Raw genomic sequence first — 21,686 nt, 5'->3', positions numbered from 1 at the left:
TCAATGCCAGCTCATGAGGGAGCTGCCCAAGGCTGTGAGAGACCACCCTGTGCATCAGCATGCCCTGGATGTGAGACATGAGTCAAAGGAGATCATTTCAGAGCTTTAAGATTTAATGACTGCCCAACTGGGTTTCAGACTTGTATGGGGCCTGTAGCCTCTTTGTTTTGGCCAGTTTCTCCCATTTGGAATAAAAGCATTTATCCAATGCCTGTAACCCCACTGTATCTTGGAAGTAACTATTATGTTGGTGCAAAAGTAACAATCACTAACTTGCTCAAACTCCTAGACAGAAGGGCATTGCCTTGTCTCAGATGAGACTTAGGACTTGGACTTTTGGGTTAATGCTGGAATGAGTTAAGGTTTTGGGAGACTATCAGGGAGGCATGATTGGTTTTGAAATGTAAAAAGGATGTGAGATTTGGGAGGAGGTAGGGGCAGAATATAGTTTGGCTCTGTGTCCCCACCCAAATCTCCTCTCAAATTGTAATTCCCATTATCCCCGTGTGTTTTGGGAGGGACCTGGTGGGAGGTGATTGGATCATGGGGGTTGTTTCCCCCATGCTGTTCTCATGATAGTGAGTTTTCACAAGATCTGATAGTTTTATAAGTGTTTGACAGTTCCACCTTCACATGTGCTCTCTCGCCTGCCACCTTGTAAGATATGCCTGCTTTCCTTCTGCCATGACTGTAAGTTTCCTGAGGCCTCACCAGCCATGCATAACTGTGAGTCAATTAAACCTCTTTCCTTGTTAAAATAACCCAGTCTTGGGTATGTATTTTCATTTTATTTATTTATTTATTTATTTATTTATTTCTGAAACAGATTCTCACTCTGTCCCCCCAGGCTGGAGTGTAGTGGCATGATCTCGGCCCACTGAAACCTCTGCCTCCTGAACTCAAGCCATTCTCCTTCTTAGCCTCCCAAGTAGCTGGGATTACAGGTGCCCACCACCATGCTGGGCTAATTTTTGTATTTTTAGTAGAGACTAGGTTTCACCATGTTGGTCAGGCTGGTCTTGTACACCTGACCACAAGTGATCCACCCACCTTGGCCTCCCAAAGTGGTAGGATTACAGGCGTAAGCCACTATGCCTGGCCTCTGGTATTTATAGCAGTATAAGAATGGACTAATACAACTATGTACCCCAATAGCAAAGCCTCAAAATTAAATTAAAAAGTAACAAAATAGCAAGGAGAAATTGAAAGTCATAATGATAGTCATAGAGTTTTGACACAAGTCTCTCAGAAAAACCAAAAATAAACAAAAAAAGATACACCAGAAAAACATTTGGATTTGAAAGAAATAATTAAAATTTAATCTAATAGCTATATCTAGAATCTGACCCCCAACTGTCTAACAATACATATTCTTTCACATATATTGACCACCTAAGCAAATGGAAACAACAAAATAATCATTAACATACAGATCACATTGTGTTAAGAAGTATTTATAATTATCAAACATGAAAATGCTACATAACTAGATTTATGGAATATAACTAATTTAGTATTTTGGCATACACATTAGAAAAAAATAGAAAGTTAATGAACCAATGATTTAACCTGAGAAGTCAAAACAGAGAAAACCCAAAGACAATAGAGTAAGTGAAAAAATTGATTAAATACAAATCAAAGAAGCAATAGGGAAGACTAACAAAGGCAAAAGCAGCATTCTTGAAAGGGCTTTTTTAAAAATATGACAAGATGAATAAAGACAGATGAAACATAATAGAAATTTTAAAAAAAAGTTTAAAAAGTATAAAATTCATATTTTTATACCATTATACTTGAAAGTTTAGAGATATTAGACCATGTTTTACAAAAGCATAATTGGCCAATATTAATTCAAAAATGGATATTCCCAATGAACTTGTAACCATTACACAAATAGAATCAGTATTATAAAAATCTGCCCATTAAAAAATATCAGACTCTGATGGTTTTACAAATTTTTACCAAGGCTTCAAAGGCTAGATAATCTTCACTTTAGACAAACAATTCTAAAAGAAGGAAAAATGGATAAAAGAGGAGAAAGTACTCCAGCTCATTTTATGATGCTACTATAATTCTATCATCAAAAAGAGTATTAGAAAGGCAAATTATAGTGTAATCACACTTGTGAATATAAATGAAACTCATTAGCATGTTGAATCTAGCAATGCATATTTAGTGTGATATTTTAGATATCTTTAGCCCACTGATAAATATTCAGTCATCTGGAGAAGGAAATTACCACTTATAGAATATCTAGTATAACCAGGCATTGTGCTGGATGGTTACTTTATCTATATTAGCTAACTTAGCTAAAATCCTGAGGTTTTATAGTTGATTTTTTTTTACTCTTTGGCAAAAGAACTACAATATCATCATGAATACCTTGATTAAACATCTGATCACAAAAATAAGAAATGAAATGGCCTACAAACAAAGTTTTCAAGTGGCGAATTTGTTAGCCAACCAGGGAAAATCACTTCATTTACTGATAGCAAGTTTATTAAATCACATTTTACTGCAAAACTAAAGAATTGTGTCCAGAAAAATAAGCCTTCTTAAGACTTTCAGCATTATGGCAAGAACAGTGCTTGAAAGCTTGAGGAAATTGAAATATTGGTAATATAAATAGTCAATTAACAAACAAGGTAACTTTAGTTTGAAGTAGTTTTCCTTGCCTCTTGCGTTGAGATGGTACTAATACTACTCTGCTGTTGCTTATTGGAGGAGTCAATGATAAGTTTGAAGTGATGAATAATTAGCCTCTATGAATAGTAAGTGTGGAACACCTATAGGTGAGAATATTTTCAAAGTTGCAAAAAAACTAATTCAATACAATTCAAAGTGGAACTAAGAGGTGTGAAGCACAAAGAGGGTTATTTGGACATATTTACAAAGTTTCTTAAAACATAAAGCATATGGTTATTCCTTGAAAGAGCCATTAGCAGTTGTATTGTGGAAAACACTTCAGTATTTCATTCATGGTTAAAACAGTACTATCATCTTTAAACTTCATTTGTTCTCATCAATTAACCATGTTCATTACTGTGAAATTTTGTCAGAATAGAATCTGAATATACTGAGTTTTCCTACCACACAGCAGTTTGATGGCTTCCTGGTAAGGTTTTATTACAAATTTTTTTCAGATCAGGGCTAAGATTAAATTTTTTCTGAATAAGAACTGCTCTCAGACAGTATCAGTAAACACTCAATGGTTTTGGAAATTAATTTTTGCTGCAGAATTGGCAATGTTTCTTGTTGAATTCGATCTGAAATTACAAGATAAAACAGTACTTATATGCAAAGCTTATGCTGTGGTAAAGTTATTTTGATGATGGCCAATATTGTTTGAATCACAGTAATAGAAAACTGCTTATAAACTTCTTGTCCTATCAGAAGTTAAAACAAGAAGTAAAATCTCCATTCCCAAGCAGATTTGCAGTGGATATATTTTCTGAGCACATACCACAGACTCAGCAATATTTTAGTACATTGATGCAAACGCAAAGTAAATTCTTATATTTCAAATTCCTTTTCACTCTTCAGTTGAGGAGCTTCCAGTTTAAACTTTAATTGGAAGTAATTAATCTGCAGTGTATTGACCTAATAAAAGGTAACTATCAGGAGAAGGATCTAATAGAATTCTATAATGACTTTTAAGTGATGAATATGCTCAATTAAAATAATATGGTTGTGACCTGATAAAAGTATTTGAAAATACTTAACTGTATAAAAAGACATTTTCAAAGATGAAACACATAAAATATCACTACAAATCTTCATTAATAGATGAACATTTGCAATTGATTTTGATGAAAAGGAACACTAACGGTGAAGCTCAATTAAGAAAAAAGCTTTTTACTCTCCTCATTAGTAGACCTTTATTTAAAAAAAAAAGACTCAATTGTTATACTTTGAATTTTGTCCATGAGAACGTTGTAAAAATCTGCTTTCTCTCTTTTTGTATAAGTACCTACATATTAATATCTGCAATTCTGCCTCATGGCTTAAGATGACTAAAATATTTACTACCTTGTTCTTTGTTTAAAAATTTCACCAACCCCTATAGTAAAGAATTAATTTAAAATGTTCTTCACTTATTTAAATTGTTAAATTAATTGCCAGTTATCCAGACATTTCATAGTCTATTACTTGGGAGTGGAGGTCCTAGCTGAAGAAGGGAACATAGGAGAAGGCTGTATGAAGCTAGGAATTATTTTATATTCAACTCAGGACTTGTGGTAATATTTAGTGGTGAAGCAAACATGATTATTTAGGAAATGGACAATAACTTATTTTTCTCTATCAGCAATGATTCATGTGGAAATCACTGTACTCAAGCAATTACATTTTTACAATTTTAGATGACTTTTATGGCAATAATAATATTTCCATATATTAGAGGTTACTTTACTTGAATAAGTCACATTAAACCATTGTGTTTTATGTCTACTAGTTTTGTTTTAACCATAACTAGTGTTATTAATAACATCACTTATTTCCTATTTCTTAATTATTGGCTATAGAAAGAATCTGGCACTTCTCATTTATTGGTTACACAAACATCGATCAGTCACTGATTATTATTGAGGCTTCCTTTGTGCCAGGCACAAACACAGCTCCACAGAATGATATGGTAAATGAGACACAAAGGGTGCCTGCGTTTATGGGCCTTGCATTCTTACCTTCAGTCTAATTTTTGATAAATAAAAATGTATACCATAGTCTTTCAAAGAGAATTTACACTGCAAAAACAAAACTTTGTCCTAAGGGGCCCTACTACCTAAGGATAAATGACACTAAAATATGACCACAAAAATAAGTCTATTTAAAACAACAACCAAAAATGCACCATAAACAGGGGAGAAATATTCAACTGATAACTTAATTTGAAAAATAAAATGAAGAAAAAGAAAATGAAGAAGTAAAATGAAAATATACATTTTCATTTAACTGAAATTTATTTATAACTTAAATATCCCTCAAACCTCAAAAAATGAATAAATAATTTGTTTTGGTATGTGGAGCTTAATTTTTCAAACAGCATTGTATGTTAGCATGAAATATCTTTTATCTCTTATATTTTCAGAATGATCATAAAGCAGGTTCGCATCACTTTGGTAAAAATGTGGGCACTTAGATAAATGTGGACCTAGCAAGTTGCCTTGGTGTGTGCCTTTAACCTTGGATATCAAAATCATTTCTCTTGAAGTATCTTTTGTGTCATTACCCTTGGTCATTTTCTTGTTAACTGGTCCAGCTTTTCCAGAACCATGCTTCTCAGTAGCCTTGTGTGAGATTTTAGCAGGTCTCCAAGAATACTTTCCTAGACTTCATTAAATGTAGCATCTTTATAAAATTTGATTTTTTACTTGTAATTGATATGCATTCTAATCAGATCATACTGTTGGGGATAATTAAGCCAAACCAGTCAAGTATGGGATTCACTCAATGAGGCAGAAATGAATGGTAGCGATAATCAGTGAGGGCCATTTGGTCACTAGTGAAATATCTTGTTTATTTGCAAATATTTTTACTTTAGCTTGATTCCTTACCCAACCCCATAGTAGTGAAGACATGGATAACAAACACTCAGCTAAAGGTCTCCTTATAGTTTTGGTTTATGCACTCTATCCTGATCCTGCAGATCTGAAAAAAGCCAAGATAATGATGTCAACTTGCTTCCAGACAAAGAATAATAACAACTTGGAGGTGTGAATAGCCTCCAAATGGCAGAGCTTTCTCTAGACTGTGCCTGTGCTAACAAAGGTCTGAAGGAAAGTGAAAGCTAGGTCTTGGTTTGGAAGCTTAGAACACTGAGCCAGCGGTAGGGTGTAATTCAAAAACTGCTGATTAGAATAAAATCAATCTCCCTCACTTTAGAAAGAACTGGAGCCCTAGCCTCAACCCTTCCTCAATTCTAGTTAAGGATGCCAATCAACTTGGATTGACAACAAAAACCATCAAAATGTTACACCTTGTAATGAAATAATGATAGTCAGCCAACCAGATACTAGATAACGACATAGCTGAGAGGAAAACCCTTTCAATATCTGTTATAAATATCTGTCCTGGTACTGGGCTTCTTAAATATAAAGAAAAACAAAACTTAAAGTGGGTTCATCTGGGGACCACTACGCCTGTTATAATGCCTTTTTAATCCACTCAGAACTTTCCAAATAAACTCAATTTAATGATTTGCCTCAACACAGGTTCAGTAACTTCTGTTTGCAAATATGACATCACACATCTCTCTTCCAGCTTGTTGTGTCAGTCTCATGATTTTGTAAATAGCAGAACAAATGGAACCTAAGTCCTGCTAGAAAAATCAAAGCTTTGAAAGGCCACTACAGAAGTGGAAATACATTTCTCTCAGATGTCAGAGTTCTTGTGTGCTAGTCTTGTCTCTGCTCTAATTAAATTCAAGTGAAGCTATTTCCCTCTCATGGGACATCTGTCTCCTTTGCGGAGGTAGGGGGTGGAGAGGGTTGGGTCTTGACCTATCTCCATCATGCTTCAAGGAGAACCAAAAGGATAAAATAACATCTCTTGTTTTAGTTCACAAAATGAATACCATTATCTGAAAATTTACGCATGTTTAGGAAAAATCTGTTAAAACATTTTCAAGTTATAGAATCATTACAGTTTTGGAACACATGTTTAGTTATGTGCTTAGTACTGTTTTATTCAAGGATTTAAATTTAATACTGCAAATTTAATAATTACAGTAAATGCTTAATGTCAGCTAAGAAGTATAAAAGTGAACACTTAAAGAATAATTGAAAGAAGTATCTTCTCAACACAAATGACTGAATGAAAGATTTTAAATAACTTTATAAATAATTTTTAAATAAAAATTTACAAAACGTTGTCAAAAAGCATACCCACCAGATGGCTCAAATATGTAAGAAAAAAAGGTTTCGGCACATGAATGTGTTTTGTGCAAATAAATACAGAGATGACATTAAATTCCTAAACACTTAAGTCAGTATTCCAAATGTCTAGGTTCTCTGTGGTATTGTTTGCAGTAATCACTTACTTATTGCACTTCTAAAGCAAATTCCAATGTAATATGTCAACACTTTTAATATTAATCAACATGGTAAACAACATCTGCCTGAAATGAAAAATAATAATAATAAAATACTTAAGTCAAGTCCTGGTTGTGCCACTGAAACGTTGTCAAACTCTAAACATATTCCTGAAGTCCTTTAGTCCTTAGTTTCCTTTTTGCTAAGTTGACTAGTTTGTACTCTAAAGTCATTAGCATCACAGTTTTTTTAAAATTGCAAATTGATGGGGTCTAAGATATCTGTTAATGAATGTAACAAATGAAAAATGTTTGTAATTCCCATCATGTTATGCTACATGAGAAGCTTCTACAACATATGGAAGACAGATTTAAAATTGAATTTTTCAAAAAACACATGTTCCAAGAAAGTTTTCACCATCTCTCCACAGCAAGAAGTGATTTCCAGAGGCTGATTCGGGCATCTGAGAGAAGACCAAAGAGAAGCCACTTGGTTACCATTACATTGCTCATTAATCTTTCTGAGAGTAGATGTATTTGATCAAAGAGATCACTAGCTTTTTGTGGAAGAATTCATGAATTCATTCAACTATAATTTATTGAATGCTCACATCCAAGATGCTGGAACAAATAATATTTATGTCTAATTTTGTGATGATTTTCTTTCTAGGACCCACTGATCTCAGCATGAAGAGACAATTGGCGACTAGCTCAGGATCCTCCAGCAGCTCAAACTCCAGACCCCAGCTGAGTCCAACTGAAATCAATGCCGTGAGACAGCTTGTTGCAGGATATCGAGAATCAGCTGCATTTTTATTGCGATCTGCAGATGAACTGGAAAATCTTATTTTACAACAGAACTGAGACAGACGACCACCATATTCACTGAGGTCTAAATTTGCAGTTTCCACTAATGACATTTTGATTTCCCAACAGAGATACTTCTGGTCTTACTGCACAGTCTTTTAAGAGAAATACTTCCATTATGCCACATTGTCCTTGATCCCTAAGTGATGTGTTAAGGTGCTTCAAAGGAACTCTGACCTCTGAAGTACTTGAGATACTTTAATATGTCCAGCCTATTGCTTTTTGTTTTAGTGTGTCAGCATAAATATCAGGGGCATAAAAGGCTATCTATTCTTAATTCAAGGATAAAACAGAAGAAGCTTGTGGTATAAAACAATAGTTCCAGATCCAGCTGAAATATTAGTGGAATTTGCTACTGACTCATTGGACTGAAAGCTGAAGTACCTGGCAAAAAAAAAAAAAAAAAAAAAAAAAAAAAGCCAAATTTCTTGTTGCTACAGGATATAACAACAATGAAAAGGATCTTGTATTTTAAAAAAATATGTAATTTTTATAAAAAGAAAACTTGTTTTTCATTCAAACTTGTCATTTTTACTTTGGTAACTTTTTCATAGGTCCTAAAAGAAAACTGTTTTGAGAAACTACTGTAAGTACTTTTTCCACATCCCTTTGCCTTCTCCTCTTTCCAAATTCTTTCTACAAAAATAACACTTGATGCTGGAAAAACCCTTGCCTACGTTCTTTCAATCGTCACATCAGGAACTACTACCAAGAGAAGCCTGCATTTCTGCTCTCATGCTGATCTCAAAAACCCCACTCAACACTGCAACTTTATCATAGCAGTTTTCATCCCAGAATTTTTTTTAATAATGACAACACATATTGTTGAAAAATAATCACACCTTGGTTTCTTAGAGCTGCTCGTTCCTGATTGCCGCTGCTGTCTCCAGGCATCCCTCTAGCAGCACCTGGATGTACATGACTGAATGTTAAGAGGTTGCAAGTGACAATCTGAAAATTTGCACTCTTGTGTGTAGTTCTTTTCATTTCTTTTAGAAATAGTTTCCAAAAAGACCATTACGTCTCCTGATATGATTTGTATAATTTTCAGTTCTAGCTAAAAATAATGTAAAGAACTCTCAGCAGATGCAGCTGCAACTTACAATGAACTGTGCCCTGCTATCCCCCATACTTTACCCTTCTTTCTTATTTTATAGTGTGGGATACACATGAGTGATGTTTTCTTTGTGCACTGAGGCAAGCCTATTTTTAAAATATTTAGGGAGAAGTACTTTAGTTCATGCTTCTTATACAACTTTTTTCTGTTGTTTAGCTTTGATTGGATTACAAATTCTTTGTGCATTCCTGAATTTGCCTTATTTCATGTAAAATTTATGTCATTCAGTTTTTGACAATGAGTTTGAGGCATCAGTGATATTTCTTATCTACTTGTTACATATAGTTTTTCAAGTAATGACTGTGATTGTGACCGAGTAATGTGCACTTTTTCTTGTAACTGTGGACATTGCTATGCTTTTTTCTTCTAGTGTTTCTAGAATTACTGTTCCTACAATTATGTAAACAAAAAAAAACAAAAAAAAACCTTTTGTGATACTGTTGGTGAATATAATGTGAAAATCTTATTGAAATATGAGTATTTTGGAAATACATAGCTGCACAAACATCTTTTAAGATGTGGATTTAGAGTTTGCTTATTTAAATGAAAATTCAAAAATTGAGGGCTGGTATAATTTTTTCTGTTTTGTTTGGTTTAATAAACAGATTTCTGTGTTAAAACAATGATTGTCAAACCTTATAAACTTTCTGAAGGATACAATGCTTAATTTTTAGCCATTTACTTTTAAAATCTAAAAGGCTATTTTCTACCGATTTAGCACAAAATTGGCACTTCAAATTTATTTCTCAAGAATATCCTAAGATCCCCCAGGGTTTCAACATTCATTCTAATAAAGAATTTATTCCAAGAATGGGTAAGGAAATTAGGAAGCTAAGACTACTTCATTTGATTATTCAAATATGAATAGAGAATATTTTTGTATATTTTATTACTTTTTTTTTTCAGGAGTAACCTGTTATTTTTTAGTTCTTCCTGATTTAACATCTTGGATGAAGCACGTGCCTGTTTTAAGTGCATGTTTTATGCTTTGCCTTTTGCTGTAATAGTATTTAAAGGCTTGGACAGGGTTTCTATTTTGCAAATTAACACTCAGGCTTGAATTTAGCGTATATGTCAAAAATTCTTGATGGTTAAGAAGCAAAGGGAGTAAAGAAGGTAAATTACAACAAGGTGCTCTTGTTTCTATTTCATTTTCATCTTCAATTATAACTCCCACATCCACTCACCAAGGACAAAATACCCCAAATTTTCTGTGTTTGGCACATTTGTTCAAAAGAATGAGTATATTGGGACTCCCATCATTCCTGGGAGAGTACAAAGGCCAAAATGAAGTCCATTTTTTTCTTTACTTGTACCTGAAAAACAGCCTGGTCCTTTTTTTACCCTCTGTCACAGCAGAATAAAGAGATCACATTTCTTTATAGAGCATTTTGGAGAAACTGAGTGAAGGTTCATACTCTCATTCAAATGAGGCGATTAAAAAATAGGAAACTATCATTAACACAGAGATCAAACAGAAGCTTCTGTCACTTCTGCCAGTTAGCTTATCATACAATACCTGTTTCTTGTCACATATGTATTATTTTATCATGCTTATGAAAAGTGCCGTGAAATAACCATAGCACATGCAAGCACAAAGTCACTGAATCTTAAATTGTGTAGTACAAATAACAATACTCAGTGAAAAGGGCTTTAAGATATCTCAGCCACCATTTAATGATTATTTACCAAGGAAATGTATTTTGCTTCCTTTACTTCTTATAATAACCTGAGATGAGCATAGTCACTCTCCATTCTACAAAGTCATCTCCAAAAGAGGAAATTAGTAATCAAGAGCACAAAGACAGTGAGAGTTGAAGCCATCCTTTGAACCAGGCACACCCGATGCCAGAGCCCACCCTGTTGCTCACTGTCATCTGCTCCTTCACGAGTACTAAATAATTAAATTCTGCACTGTATCTTAGAACCAAGCTTTTACACTAAATTTTAGAAATGTTATATGTACAGATAAATCATAGTTACTTATTAAAAATGCACATAACTTATCCAATTATTTGACTAAACACAGTTTTATTCTGCTATAGAAGATTTAATTTCCTTTACGATACATTCTTTACAAATATTAAAAGCCACCATAAAACCCACCACTAATGAAAATCAAGTACACAAAGCATGAAAGGGAAAGGCAGTGACTTTTTATCAATGGGGGCCAGTATTGAATTCTGTAAGGGAAAGTAAAAGGGATTATCTAGTTGAACTCATAAAGAAAAATTCATTCACTTGAGGTTTTTGCCCCAGACACTATACAGGTGCTATCCTGCTATTGTCATTAACCCTGACAGCATGAACACAAATATCATTCAAAGATTAAACTTTCTATGGCAAAAATATTTTCTAATTTCATGTGGCCCACTTTTTAAGATGTTTCATAGAAAAAAATTCAAAAATGAAGTAGGTAGACATTATCATATCTTTTGAAGTGTGTTTGGGATGCCGATATTCAGTAAAGTCAATTGAACACAAGCTAATCTACAGAAAATTACTATATTAGGTATAGCTGTCTTCTTTCTTAAAAAAGTTTCTGAAACGACATACAATGCTATTAATAAAGTAACCTCTCTCCAGTTTTAACATCAGTCATGTTCAACATTTAATTTTTTCTGATTACAAAAGAAACTTGGGAAGTAGAAGAAAAAAGATAAGAAATAAAAATAAAGGAAGAATTAAATGTCAGCATCTATAGAGAACCATGAGAAACATTTTATAGTGTATCTTTCAGATTTTATCTAAAGTGTATATACTTATTTTTTTCTGTTTGTTTTTTACCATATGTGGTCTTTTATCATAACCTAATTATATACCATAAATATTTTCCAAATCATCAGGCATTCTTCTTAAATTACTTTAATGATTGTGTAGTGTGACATTATGGGAGTGTACTAGTAATAGTTTTCCACTGCTGCTTCAAAACCACAAACAACGTATTACATACACCAACCATAGGTTAGGTGTTTCACTGGTCTAAAATCAATGTGTTGGCAGGCCTCTGCTCCTCTGTGAAGGCTCTAGGGGAGAATCCATTTCCTTACCTACTTCAATTTCTGGAAGCTGTCTACATTACTTGACTGGGGGCTCCTTCCCCCTTCTTCAAAGCCAGGAACATAACATGTTCAAATCTCTCTATAACTCTGCCCTGTCCTTCCTCTTCAAAAACATTTAAGGATCCCTGTAAGTATACTGGGCCCACCTGAGTAATACAGCATACTCTCCTTATACTAAGGTTCGTTAATTAGCAAACTTAATCCATCTGCAAACTTAATTCCATAATTTGACATGTAACAAAACATATTCACAGGTTCTATAATTAGGACATGACTATCTCTGGGGAGCCATTATTCTGCTTACTGCTGTACTTAATTTAATTTCTTGTTTTTTCTTTTAAAAACCACTCTGTACCCAGTTGCATTTTTCCATTCACTTGTAGAAAATATCTTAAGTCAGCAGCACAAACATTTATGAATAATTGTTAGCTGCTGCACCTATAATTCTTCTTTTGTATAAAGGGTGTGATCTTTGGAAATTATTTTAATGGTATTTTTCTTGAATGTCTCTCATTCAAATTAAATATAATAAACAAATACGATAAAAGTGCAGCTAAGTCTTTCAAGGGAAATAAAAGAAATACCTCTGGACCTTTTCCTCCATATTGATTTCTTAGAAGGTGTTTCTGCCCAAGAGATTCCCTGAAATATGTTTGAGAAGGCTCCAACTCATTAGGAGAAAAGAGTACATGAGAATCCAAAGCTTAATTAAATTCAGAAAGCAATCCAACCACATTCATAAAACTTCTCATTGTAATTACCAGTGGCATTTTATTTACTCTGAACAATTAAAAGATATGGTTAATGTTAGATGTAATTAGATGACATTTCTTTTAAATGAGAGTGTTTGGCAATAACATATCTATTGAATTTAGGATGATCAACTGAGTTTAAAAATTAAAGCTCTCCCTTGATTTCTTTGCTAAAACCTTTTTTATTTCCATATTAAAAATTGTATTTCATCTCATTTACTATGTTTTTTTTCCCCACTCAAGGCTATTGGCTGAAAGAAAAGAAAATTAAAGATAATTTTCAGGACTACTTTTAATACTATGAGAGAAAAAATACAGTAAAGCATAGACCACACAGACCAAATGCTATTACTAAAAGTGTGGGATTGGCACCAGTTTTTTCCCTTGAAAGTTTTAACTTCTAATATTCTCTGTTTATTGGGGAGTGGATTAGATAGGGCTGTCCATGAGAAATGTCTTCTATTTATTTAAGGCACTCCATCACGGTGATAATATAGTGGCCAGAGATTCCACAATAGATTATTTATTCTTATTTCCTTTGCTGGTGGAAGGATTCAAAGGTCTGATATGAGCCAAACCCATAGAGCAAGTAAACCTCTTAGCTCATTTTAATTTTCATTCATTTAATCATTGTGCATTCTTTCCCTACTATGTGCTGAGCATTGTGCTCTGATACAGAAAAATTACAATTCGTGCTTCAAAGAGTCAACATCTAATGGAAGAGAGGGACAGAAGTACAGTTGGTATAATACAAAAGGATAAAGTGTGACAATACAACATGCAACGATAGGACTGTGCCAGAAAGGTCAGGGGAGGGCACAGACCCGGTCATGGGGGCAGAAGGATGAAGGGAGGGTGTAGCTCATTATAAAGACTGGATCATTAGGGAATACCTGGCCAAATGTTGAGCATCTTTTGAGAGAATAGAGGAAAAGAGAAACATGTGTCAAATGAAGGATGTTTCAACTGCAGGGGCAACGAAGTGGGAGGTACAGAGGAGGCAAGGGATAACAAGTGCACAGTCACTCAAGAAGTTTAGTGTTGCTGGAGGGTAGAGTTTGAGGATAAGAGATTCCTGGAGAAGAATAAAGGGGCCAGATGGGTCCTGTAGAGGATGAAGAGGCACTGACATATTTGAAATAGTGGGGTGGTAAATGTGGGTTGGTCCCTTTGTTGAATATTGCATGATGGCTCTGAGCAGAAACTTCTGGAGTAAGATGAAGTAATACTGCATCATAGAACCTTCCTTCCATCACCAAAGTGAAAATCCCAAAAGGGAAAACAAAAAGCAAAAATGATTGCATGAGCAGCATACTCACAAGGAAGGAAGGAAGGGTCTTTTTGCTATAAGCACTGTAAGGTGGGAGCCAGAAAAAGTCAGAAAATGCCACATATTACTGTGACCACCTGAGGGCTCAACAAAAGCAAACCCAATCCAGTCTGCTCATAAGATATATTTAGAGAGAAAATATTCTCAGCCTGTAAGTGGTTTTGGGAAGAAGGATACACCAATGAAGTCTGGCTGGGGAAAATTTCTGTGAGAAATCCTGTACCAACATGACATTGGAGGCACCAGTCAGGAGTACAACTTCCTATTGAATTCTAAGATTATATATAGAAATTTGAATTTGACCTTTGGCGTTGGCAATATCTGCAGCTAGGCTGAATACTAATGAAAAAAAAGGAGAATAATTGCTTTAGGAGTGGCAGAGTCATGCCATAGAATTCCTGCTGATCTAAGGTCCAGCACTACTTTGCTGTCTGTGTGGGATGCATACAGTATGAGTGATGCAATGGGTCACCTTGTCCCATCTTCCAAAGAAAACACTACCCATGAGGAATTGTCATTTCACTAGTAAAACCAAACTAAACTAAACTGAAACCCAATGTGAATACCATATCATGAGGTTGCAGCTTCATTGCCAAACTAGTCCTTCTCCTATACCACTAAGGAAACTCTTATACAGTCTTTTTCTTCCAGTCTTCCGAGGGGCCCCACATTCTCTTGGGCTGGCATAATGTCTAAGGCACCCACCCTGCATTGCTGTAGTGGATAGAAAATGTGTGCAACAATAGACTGCTCTGTTTTTAGGAACCCTTTGAGAAAGAATCCTTATAATTAAAGATTTGCCATAAGGTGACATCATTATAATTTAGGGTTGTCAAATGAGGTGAAAACGTGTTTCCCTGCTCTTATGGTTTATTTTAGCAAGCACAGCATTTATTGAAGAAAAAAATGTTTTATTGGAAGATAATTTAAGTGTAGTTTCTTTTTTTTTTAATTTTTGTGAACTCTTCTCCTGTCTGCCTTCCTTTCTTCCTATAAAGTGTCATGTTGTTTCTTTAACTTTTGTTTATATTTAAGGGGCATGCTCTTTTTAATTTACTATTTGTCCTAATGTGGTATGATTAAACTCTCCTTGACATCTCTTTCCCATGTCTGAAATGTACACCTTTTCTTTTCAGGTCAGCAGCTGAAGTGTTGGGTATTCGAGTTCCACGCACAGAGAGCAGAGGTATGGGAGGTGTTTCTGGCACTGAGCTTGGGGCAGTAGTCTCTCATATTCTTCTGCCATTTCAGTTAGTCCAGAACTCGCTCCACTTGGGCAGGACTATATGTGATCTGTATTTGGAGATGAGGAATTAGCCTTCAGATTCCCAAATTCCCCAGTCTCTGGGTAGACCCTTAGAAGCTTTGCTTTTGGTAGAGGCAATAAGACCCAAATATGTATTTCTCCTAATTCTTTAACCCTTCCCCTCAGTAGCTTTGCCTGTTGTCCTCCTTGTCAGAAGGAAAATACAATAAGACAAGCTGAACTCACGAATTCTGGCCCCTGTGTTGATGAGTGGTGGGGAGGTGGGTCACAGCAGAGGAGAAAAGAAAGAGGAAGAGACAGGAAGGGGGGTGTCCCAGCTGAGATCTGTTTATTTTTGTAGAAAATTTGCCCTGGGTACCACCATCTTCCTGCCTTTACTCTTTAGCCGTTCTTTTCTTGCCAGAGAACACACAAAATGGCAAGTCCTGATTAATTTTCTACTTAGGGAGACCTGTTGTGAGGACAGGGAGGTACTGTATTTTCTCCATCTGGGCCTCATTATTTCACATTGCATTTCTAAGAGTTATTTATTTTATATGTCACAAACATATACTATCTGTGTTTTTCTACTAATTTCTGATACTCATTTTTTGACACACTTATAATGTTGGAGATTTTTAAACCTAGGTATTTTTGGTTTTCTCTCCTCCTTCACCTGTCGGGTTTTTTTTGTTTTGTTTTTGTGTTTGTGATTTTTTTTGTCTTTTTCATAATAAAAATTCATTAAGAAAGTCATTCAACCAGGATGTATTAAATGCCTCTAACCTGCAGAACCCCATGCTTCTCTGGAGTCAGAGTTGGGAGATCAGATAGAAAAGAAATCTATGTTTATGAAGGATCTGTAAGTCACCAGTGAGTATTTTGGCACCAGGCCCTGTGTGCCAACAGCCACTGAACTAGAACTGTTTGTCCATGTGTAAAATGAGAGTAAGCTCTTTCTCAAATATAAAAGCAGTAAATATAAAAGCAGAAGGTTTTGCTGTATATACTGAATAAACAGATTCCCAGAGTGCTATTTCTTTTTTGCATTTCCACTTGAAGCTCTCAGCTACATTGTTTAATTTTAGAAAATAAGAACAATTATCTCCACTGGCCAGTATAACCAAATGAAGGCAAAAGACATATGAGCTTATTCCTGTATTTGATAGGAACATGCATTTGAGCCCTGCTTTGCACTCCTAGGCAGCATAGGACATTCATAAATGCTCCAAAAGTTGCTTACACGAGGTCCCTGTTGGGACTCCAGGTACGCTAAAAACAACAAAGCCATAGGTTTATTTTAAAATTTGCACTAGATCTAATTTTCAATCTGCTCACTCTATTTTGGACATGGTCATTTAGCAATGGGAGAAAGGAACATCTGAAAAAAAAACTATAATAATAAAATTTTCATTCACATTTAAATCCCATGTGGATTTTTTTCTCATTATTTTTGTCCATGAGAAAACTGAGGTACCTACAGCTTAACCACTTGTCCAGTGTGGCACACTAGTAAGTGGTGGAGATGTGATTTTAGCTCTCGCTGTCCAGATATAGAGGCCATGGTTTGGTTACTCTTCAAATACACGTCCAATGCATTCCATATTTCTAAAAGGAGCTCCCACCAAAGACAATAAAAACTTACCTCTTTTCACTGTTTTAACTGAAAAAATAGAGATAATGCAGGATTTACTACATTTTCTGCATTACCAGAGAGGAGTGCCAGGTAACAGTCTGATGCGCTGGTCCATAATAGCATGAAAGGTAAATAAAATCTCAGGGCCGGGAGCAGTGGCTCATGCCTGTAATCCCAGCACTTTGGGAGACCAAGGCGGGCAGATCATGAGGTCAAGAGATTGAGACCATCCTGGCCAACATGGTGAAACCCCGTCTGTACTAAAAATACAAAAATTAGCTGGGCGTGGTGACATGCCCCTGTAATGCCAGCTACTCCGGAGGCTGAGGCAGGAGAATCACTTGGACCCAGGAGGCGGAGGTTGCAGTGAACTGAGATCGCACCACTGCACTCCAGCCTAGTGACAGAGCAAGACTCGGTTTCAAAAAAAAATATATATATATATATACACACACACACACACACACACACACACACACACACACACACACACACACACCCCAATATCTTGGAACCCTAAACTCACTTACATTCCTTTCACCATGTAAAAGGAAAAAGTTAAGCTTCAAAATGGAGCCATGCAAAACTCCGCCCTCCTTTTGTTCCTACACAGATAGCTGCAAGACAGAAGGCCACATATTACCTCAGGTAGCCTCCCTCATCCTGGCAATGTAAATGCACACCTTGTTTTCACAAGTATGGGGAAAAGACAAGACTAGAAATCATCCCTCAGCCCACTCTAAGACAGATGCATATTTGACTTTTTCCTCTACTCTATGTTTACTTTATCATACGTAAAATGCAGATTTACTGAGCTAGTGATAGATGCATAATTGACTGTTTCTCTTTCTCCTCGTGCCTGCTTTTTCCGCTTTAAATACTGAAGTCCTCAAAACCCTCTTTGGATCACAGGCCACAGATCCTACTGTAACTTGCATCTCTTTTTCCCAGGTGTATCCTCAATCTTGGCAAAAGAAACCTCTAAATTGATTGAGACCTGTATCAGACACTTACTGGTTTACAATAGCTAGCATTCCTTGTGCGCTACTATGTGTCTACTCTGTTTTAGCGGGTAGAACTTCTTACACCTTTATCATGTTTATGAGGGAGGTAGCATTATTTTCATATTACAGATGAGAAACCTAAAGCACAGGAAGACAAAATTAGTTTTTCCAATATCATTCAACTAAAAAGTAGCAGAAACTTAGCTTCCAGGCTATCCTTCCTCTAACAATTTATTGCGTATCAGTGAAAAATCCTAAAATTTACATACAGCTTCAACTTATGATTAGAAAACAAAACAAGTTCAACATGAACACAAATACGCATGCCAAATCTCGTTTATTCTCTAATTCTAAAATTATACCATTTTAACGCCATTCTGTATCTCTCTGATCCTAAACAATTCTTTATCCTAAAGCAGTATTTCTCACAAAGTGTCAGCTGTATTAATTTTGACTAATATTTTAATTTATTTCCTTTTTGTGTGGGGAAGGTGAGAGAAGTGTGCGATATAAACATATCTTAATTGTGAAAACAGTTAAGCTTTCTCTCATGACTAGCATAAAACACCCCCGCTCTTCAGCCACAACGAATAGATAGCGCCTAGCACTGTGCCAGACACTGTGGGCTGGGTCAAGCCTCAAGGACAAATTAAGGTAAGACAGCCCAGCAGTCCACAGGCTCTTTCTGTGGGCTTCTACTTCTCTTTCTCCTCATCCTCTCTTATCTCTCTCACTTCCGCAGTATGCTTCTCTGGGTACCCAGCTGAATAGTTAACGCAATGAGAAGTGTCTGTGGTGGCAGAATTACCTGGTGAAGGCAGGTGATTCTTGCTTCTCATTCAGAAGAAGGAGCCCTCACTTTTTTATTTTTTTGAGACGGAGTCTTGCTTTGTCACCCAGGCTGGAACACAGTAGTGCCATCTCGGCTCAGTGCGACCTCCACCTCCCGAAGCAGCCCTCACTTCCTCACTTTATGCTAATCCACATCCCCTGATGCCAAACAATTCTTTACCCTGGAGTAGTATTTCTCAGTATCAGCTGGAGGACCTAGGGTGATATGTGTTAAAATTTAGATGCCTGAGGGCCATCACAGCTGTATCTGAAACCAGAGAGGAGGTAGGTGGGGGAGGGGGATGGGCATGATAGTGTAGTTAGGGCACAGCAAGCTCTCCTCTTAGTAAGCTAAGCTCTCCTAGGTGATGCTGAGGCAACTTGATGGCTTTAGAAGTTCTAACCTGGATCACAGAAAGGGAAGAGATGGGCCAATAAGTGGACATGTTTGAGGAAAAATGAACTGATGGCCTGAGAGCCCAGAATTGAGACAAGTTCCTAGAAAGTTATTTTGTGGAGAAGCTCTTAGTTCCATGGCTCCTACTTTTTCACAAATAAAGCACCCAGCTCTCTCCCTAGAGACCCCACCCTATCACTTAGCAGCTCTCCTGTGAGGAAAGGATGGCCCAGGCAGTAAATCTCTTCTGGTTTATAACAGAAAACACTGGGTGGTTGGGAGTGTTCCTATCTCTTGGACTGAGTAGAGACATATTTTTGGCACACTGAAAAAGATCAGTAAATGCTTTTTATCACACAATTATTGCTATATTTGGGAGTTAAATTCCATTATACTATACTCCAATTACTTATACTTTTATCAATATAGTCATAACTATACATATATTCCGAACAAGGGTCATAAAATTAAGGCCAGTGGACCAAATGTAGCCGGCCTCCCATTATTGTAAATAAAGTTTTATTGGAACACAACCATGCTCATTCATTACATGCTGCTTATAGTTGTTTTCACGCAATAACAGTAGAATTGAGTGAGTAGATACAACAAAGATGATATGGCCCACAAAACCAAAAATATTTATTATCTGGTCCTTTACAGAAAATGTTTGTCTAGAGGATTATATTATAGATTATAGCTCTCCACCACTACTGTATGCCAGGTGCTTTACTTGGCTACCTTTTGCGTTATCTTTAATGTTCTCAATAACCTTCCCAGTTGTTATGATCATGATATTGCAGGGGAAGAGGGTTAGACAGGTCAAGGGATCTGTTTAAAGCAGACATCTAGAATTCAAACAGTACTTTGTTTATGTTTTCTGACTGCGAGTCTTTTATGAGCTGTGCTAGGGATATAATCACCATGTTACACTTTTAATGGGAAAAGTTGTTCTTAGTGCCAAAACATGACCCTAAAAAAATGTGCTATGGGAAAGCAGTCCATATGCAATTTGGGGAACTGACTCTCAGTCCCCAGAGTCTTTCCTGATAATCTGGCTACCCCATCATTGTGTACCCTATTTCATTTTTATTCCAGTAATTATAAGTGCTTGAAATTATTTTATTTATTTGGCCATTTCTGTTTGGATTGTTTTTCTCCTCTCAGTAGAATGCAGGATCCTTGCCGGCAGAGTTTTTCTTCCATTTGCATCTGTAGCCCAAGAGCTGGGAGCATGCCAGGCACAAGTGTCACTGTTCAGCAAGCATTTGCTGTGTGGCTCCTCTTAGTTAATAATAAACGTTTATATTGTTTACTCGTCCTAAAATACAACATCTGAACAGAGACTGTAATGTATAACAAAATTTGTCTTGCTTATTTGCCAACGATCGAAAATTCTTTTTTGAAATCCTTGGAAGCACTCTAGAGGAGGAGAACTGGGGTAGGTGTTGATTTATTGCAATGCAGTATTTTGAAAATTATCACAATAACTCTTTAGGGGATTCAGTGGAAGAAACCAGGATCATATACACCACGAAAAAAAAACAGCTTTTTAATTACTTAAACAGCAACTCGAAATGAACATGATACTGCTCCTCATTTAACCCCTTAGAAGTATGAGTTCACAGATTGCTACATCCTGCCCCCTACTGGAAGAGAGAGTAATGACAAACAGGGACTAGCAAAAGAGCACTGAAGCTTTTTTAACAAGAAACAAAATTTTTCCTTTTGCTGGAGTAAATTACATGTTACAACTGCTCTTCCCTGCCTCACATTCCTTTCTACTTCCAAAGTAAATAAATAGTAAAGCAATTGGAGTATAAGATGGCTACCAGTAAAATAAAGTGGAAAGCAAACCTATATATAGGACACGTTTTGAAAACAAAATTAATCTTTTATTTCTGTAGAAGTATTTTTAAAGTGTGATTTGTTTAATAATTAACTCTCCACCTCAGTTCTTATCATCTGGCACTCTGTTGAAGAATATAATTGGAAAGGCTATCTAAGTTAAACTTCTAAAAATTAAACTTCTGAAAATTAGAGGTAGCATATATTCATATTTACTTGTATTAACTCATATTTAGTGCAATATCTTTAACTTTAAACTCATAGAGTAAATGTCATGTCTAATATAATAAATATAATAATAAAATATATAAAGTCCCTGATTTTAAAAATGCATATTGTATAAGATACTAAGTTTCTTTTATAGAGAAGACTGATTAGTTACACCTGACCTTAATGTTTTCTTCTGGCCTCGTGTGTCCCTTCCAGTTTCACAACTCACCCTACCAAACCTCACGTGTATGTCAAGATAAAGCAAGCTATCCCTACCCCATTACCCTGTGCTTACCTAGATAAGGACACCATCCTATAAACCAGCATACTGACTTCTACCAGTATATAATTTTTTTCTTTAA

At 35.8% G+C, this 21,686-nt stretch overlaps 1 protein-coding gene across 13 annotated transcripts in view; it reads left to right on the top strand.

Moving 5' to 3' along the window:
- NOL4 (nucleolar protein 4) overlaps positions 1-9,631 on the top strand; it is a 376,996-nt gene extending 367,365 nt beyond the window's left edge. For 12 of the 13 annotated variants that reach the window (XM_054537789.2, XM_054537788.2, XM_024236126.3 and 9 more), the window contains one exon: positions 7,698-9,631. In XM_054537789.2, coding sequence (XP_054393764.1) covers positions 7,698-7,891 — 194 coding nt within the window. In that variant the 3' untranslated portion in view covers positions 7,892-9,631. The remainder of the gene's footprint in view (positions 1-7,697) is intronic. The other variant, XM_054537798.2, reaches the window with a different exon arrangement.
- Positions 9,632-21,686: the final 12,055 nt, after the last annotated feature.

Source organism: Pongo abelii, chromosome 17 (assembly GCF_028885655.2).
Source record: "Pongo abelii isolate AG06213 chromosome 17, NHGRI_mPonAbe1-v2.0_pri, whole genome shotgun sequence".
Taxonomy (NCBI): Eukaryota; Metazoa; Chordata; class Mammalia; order Primates; family Hominidae; genus Pongo; species Pongo abelii.
The sequence above is the reverse complement of the archived record's forward strand: the minus strand, read 5'-3'. Positions and strand labels throughout refer to the sequence as shown.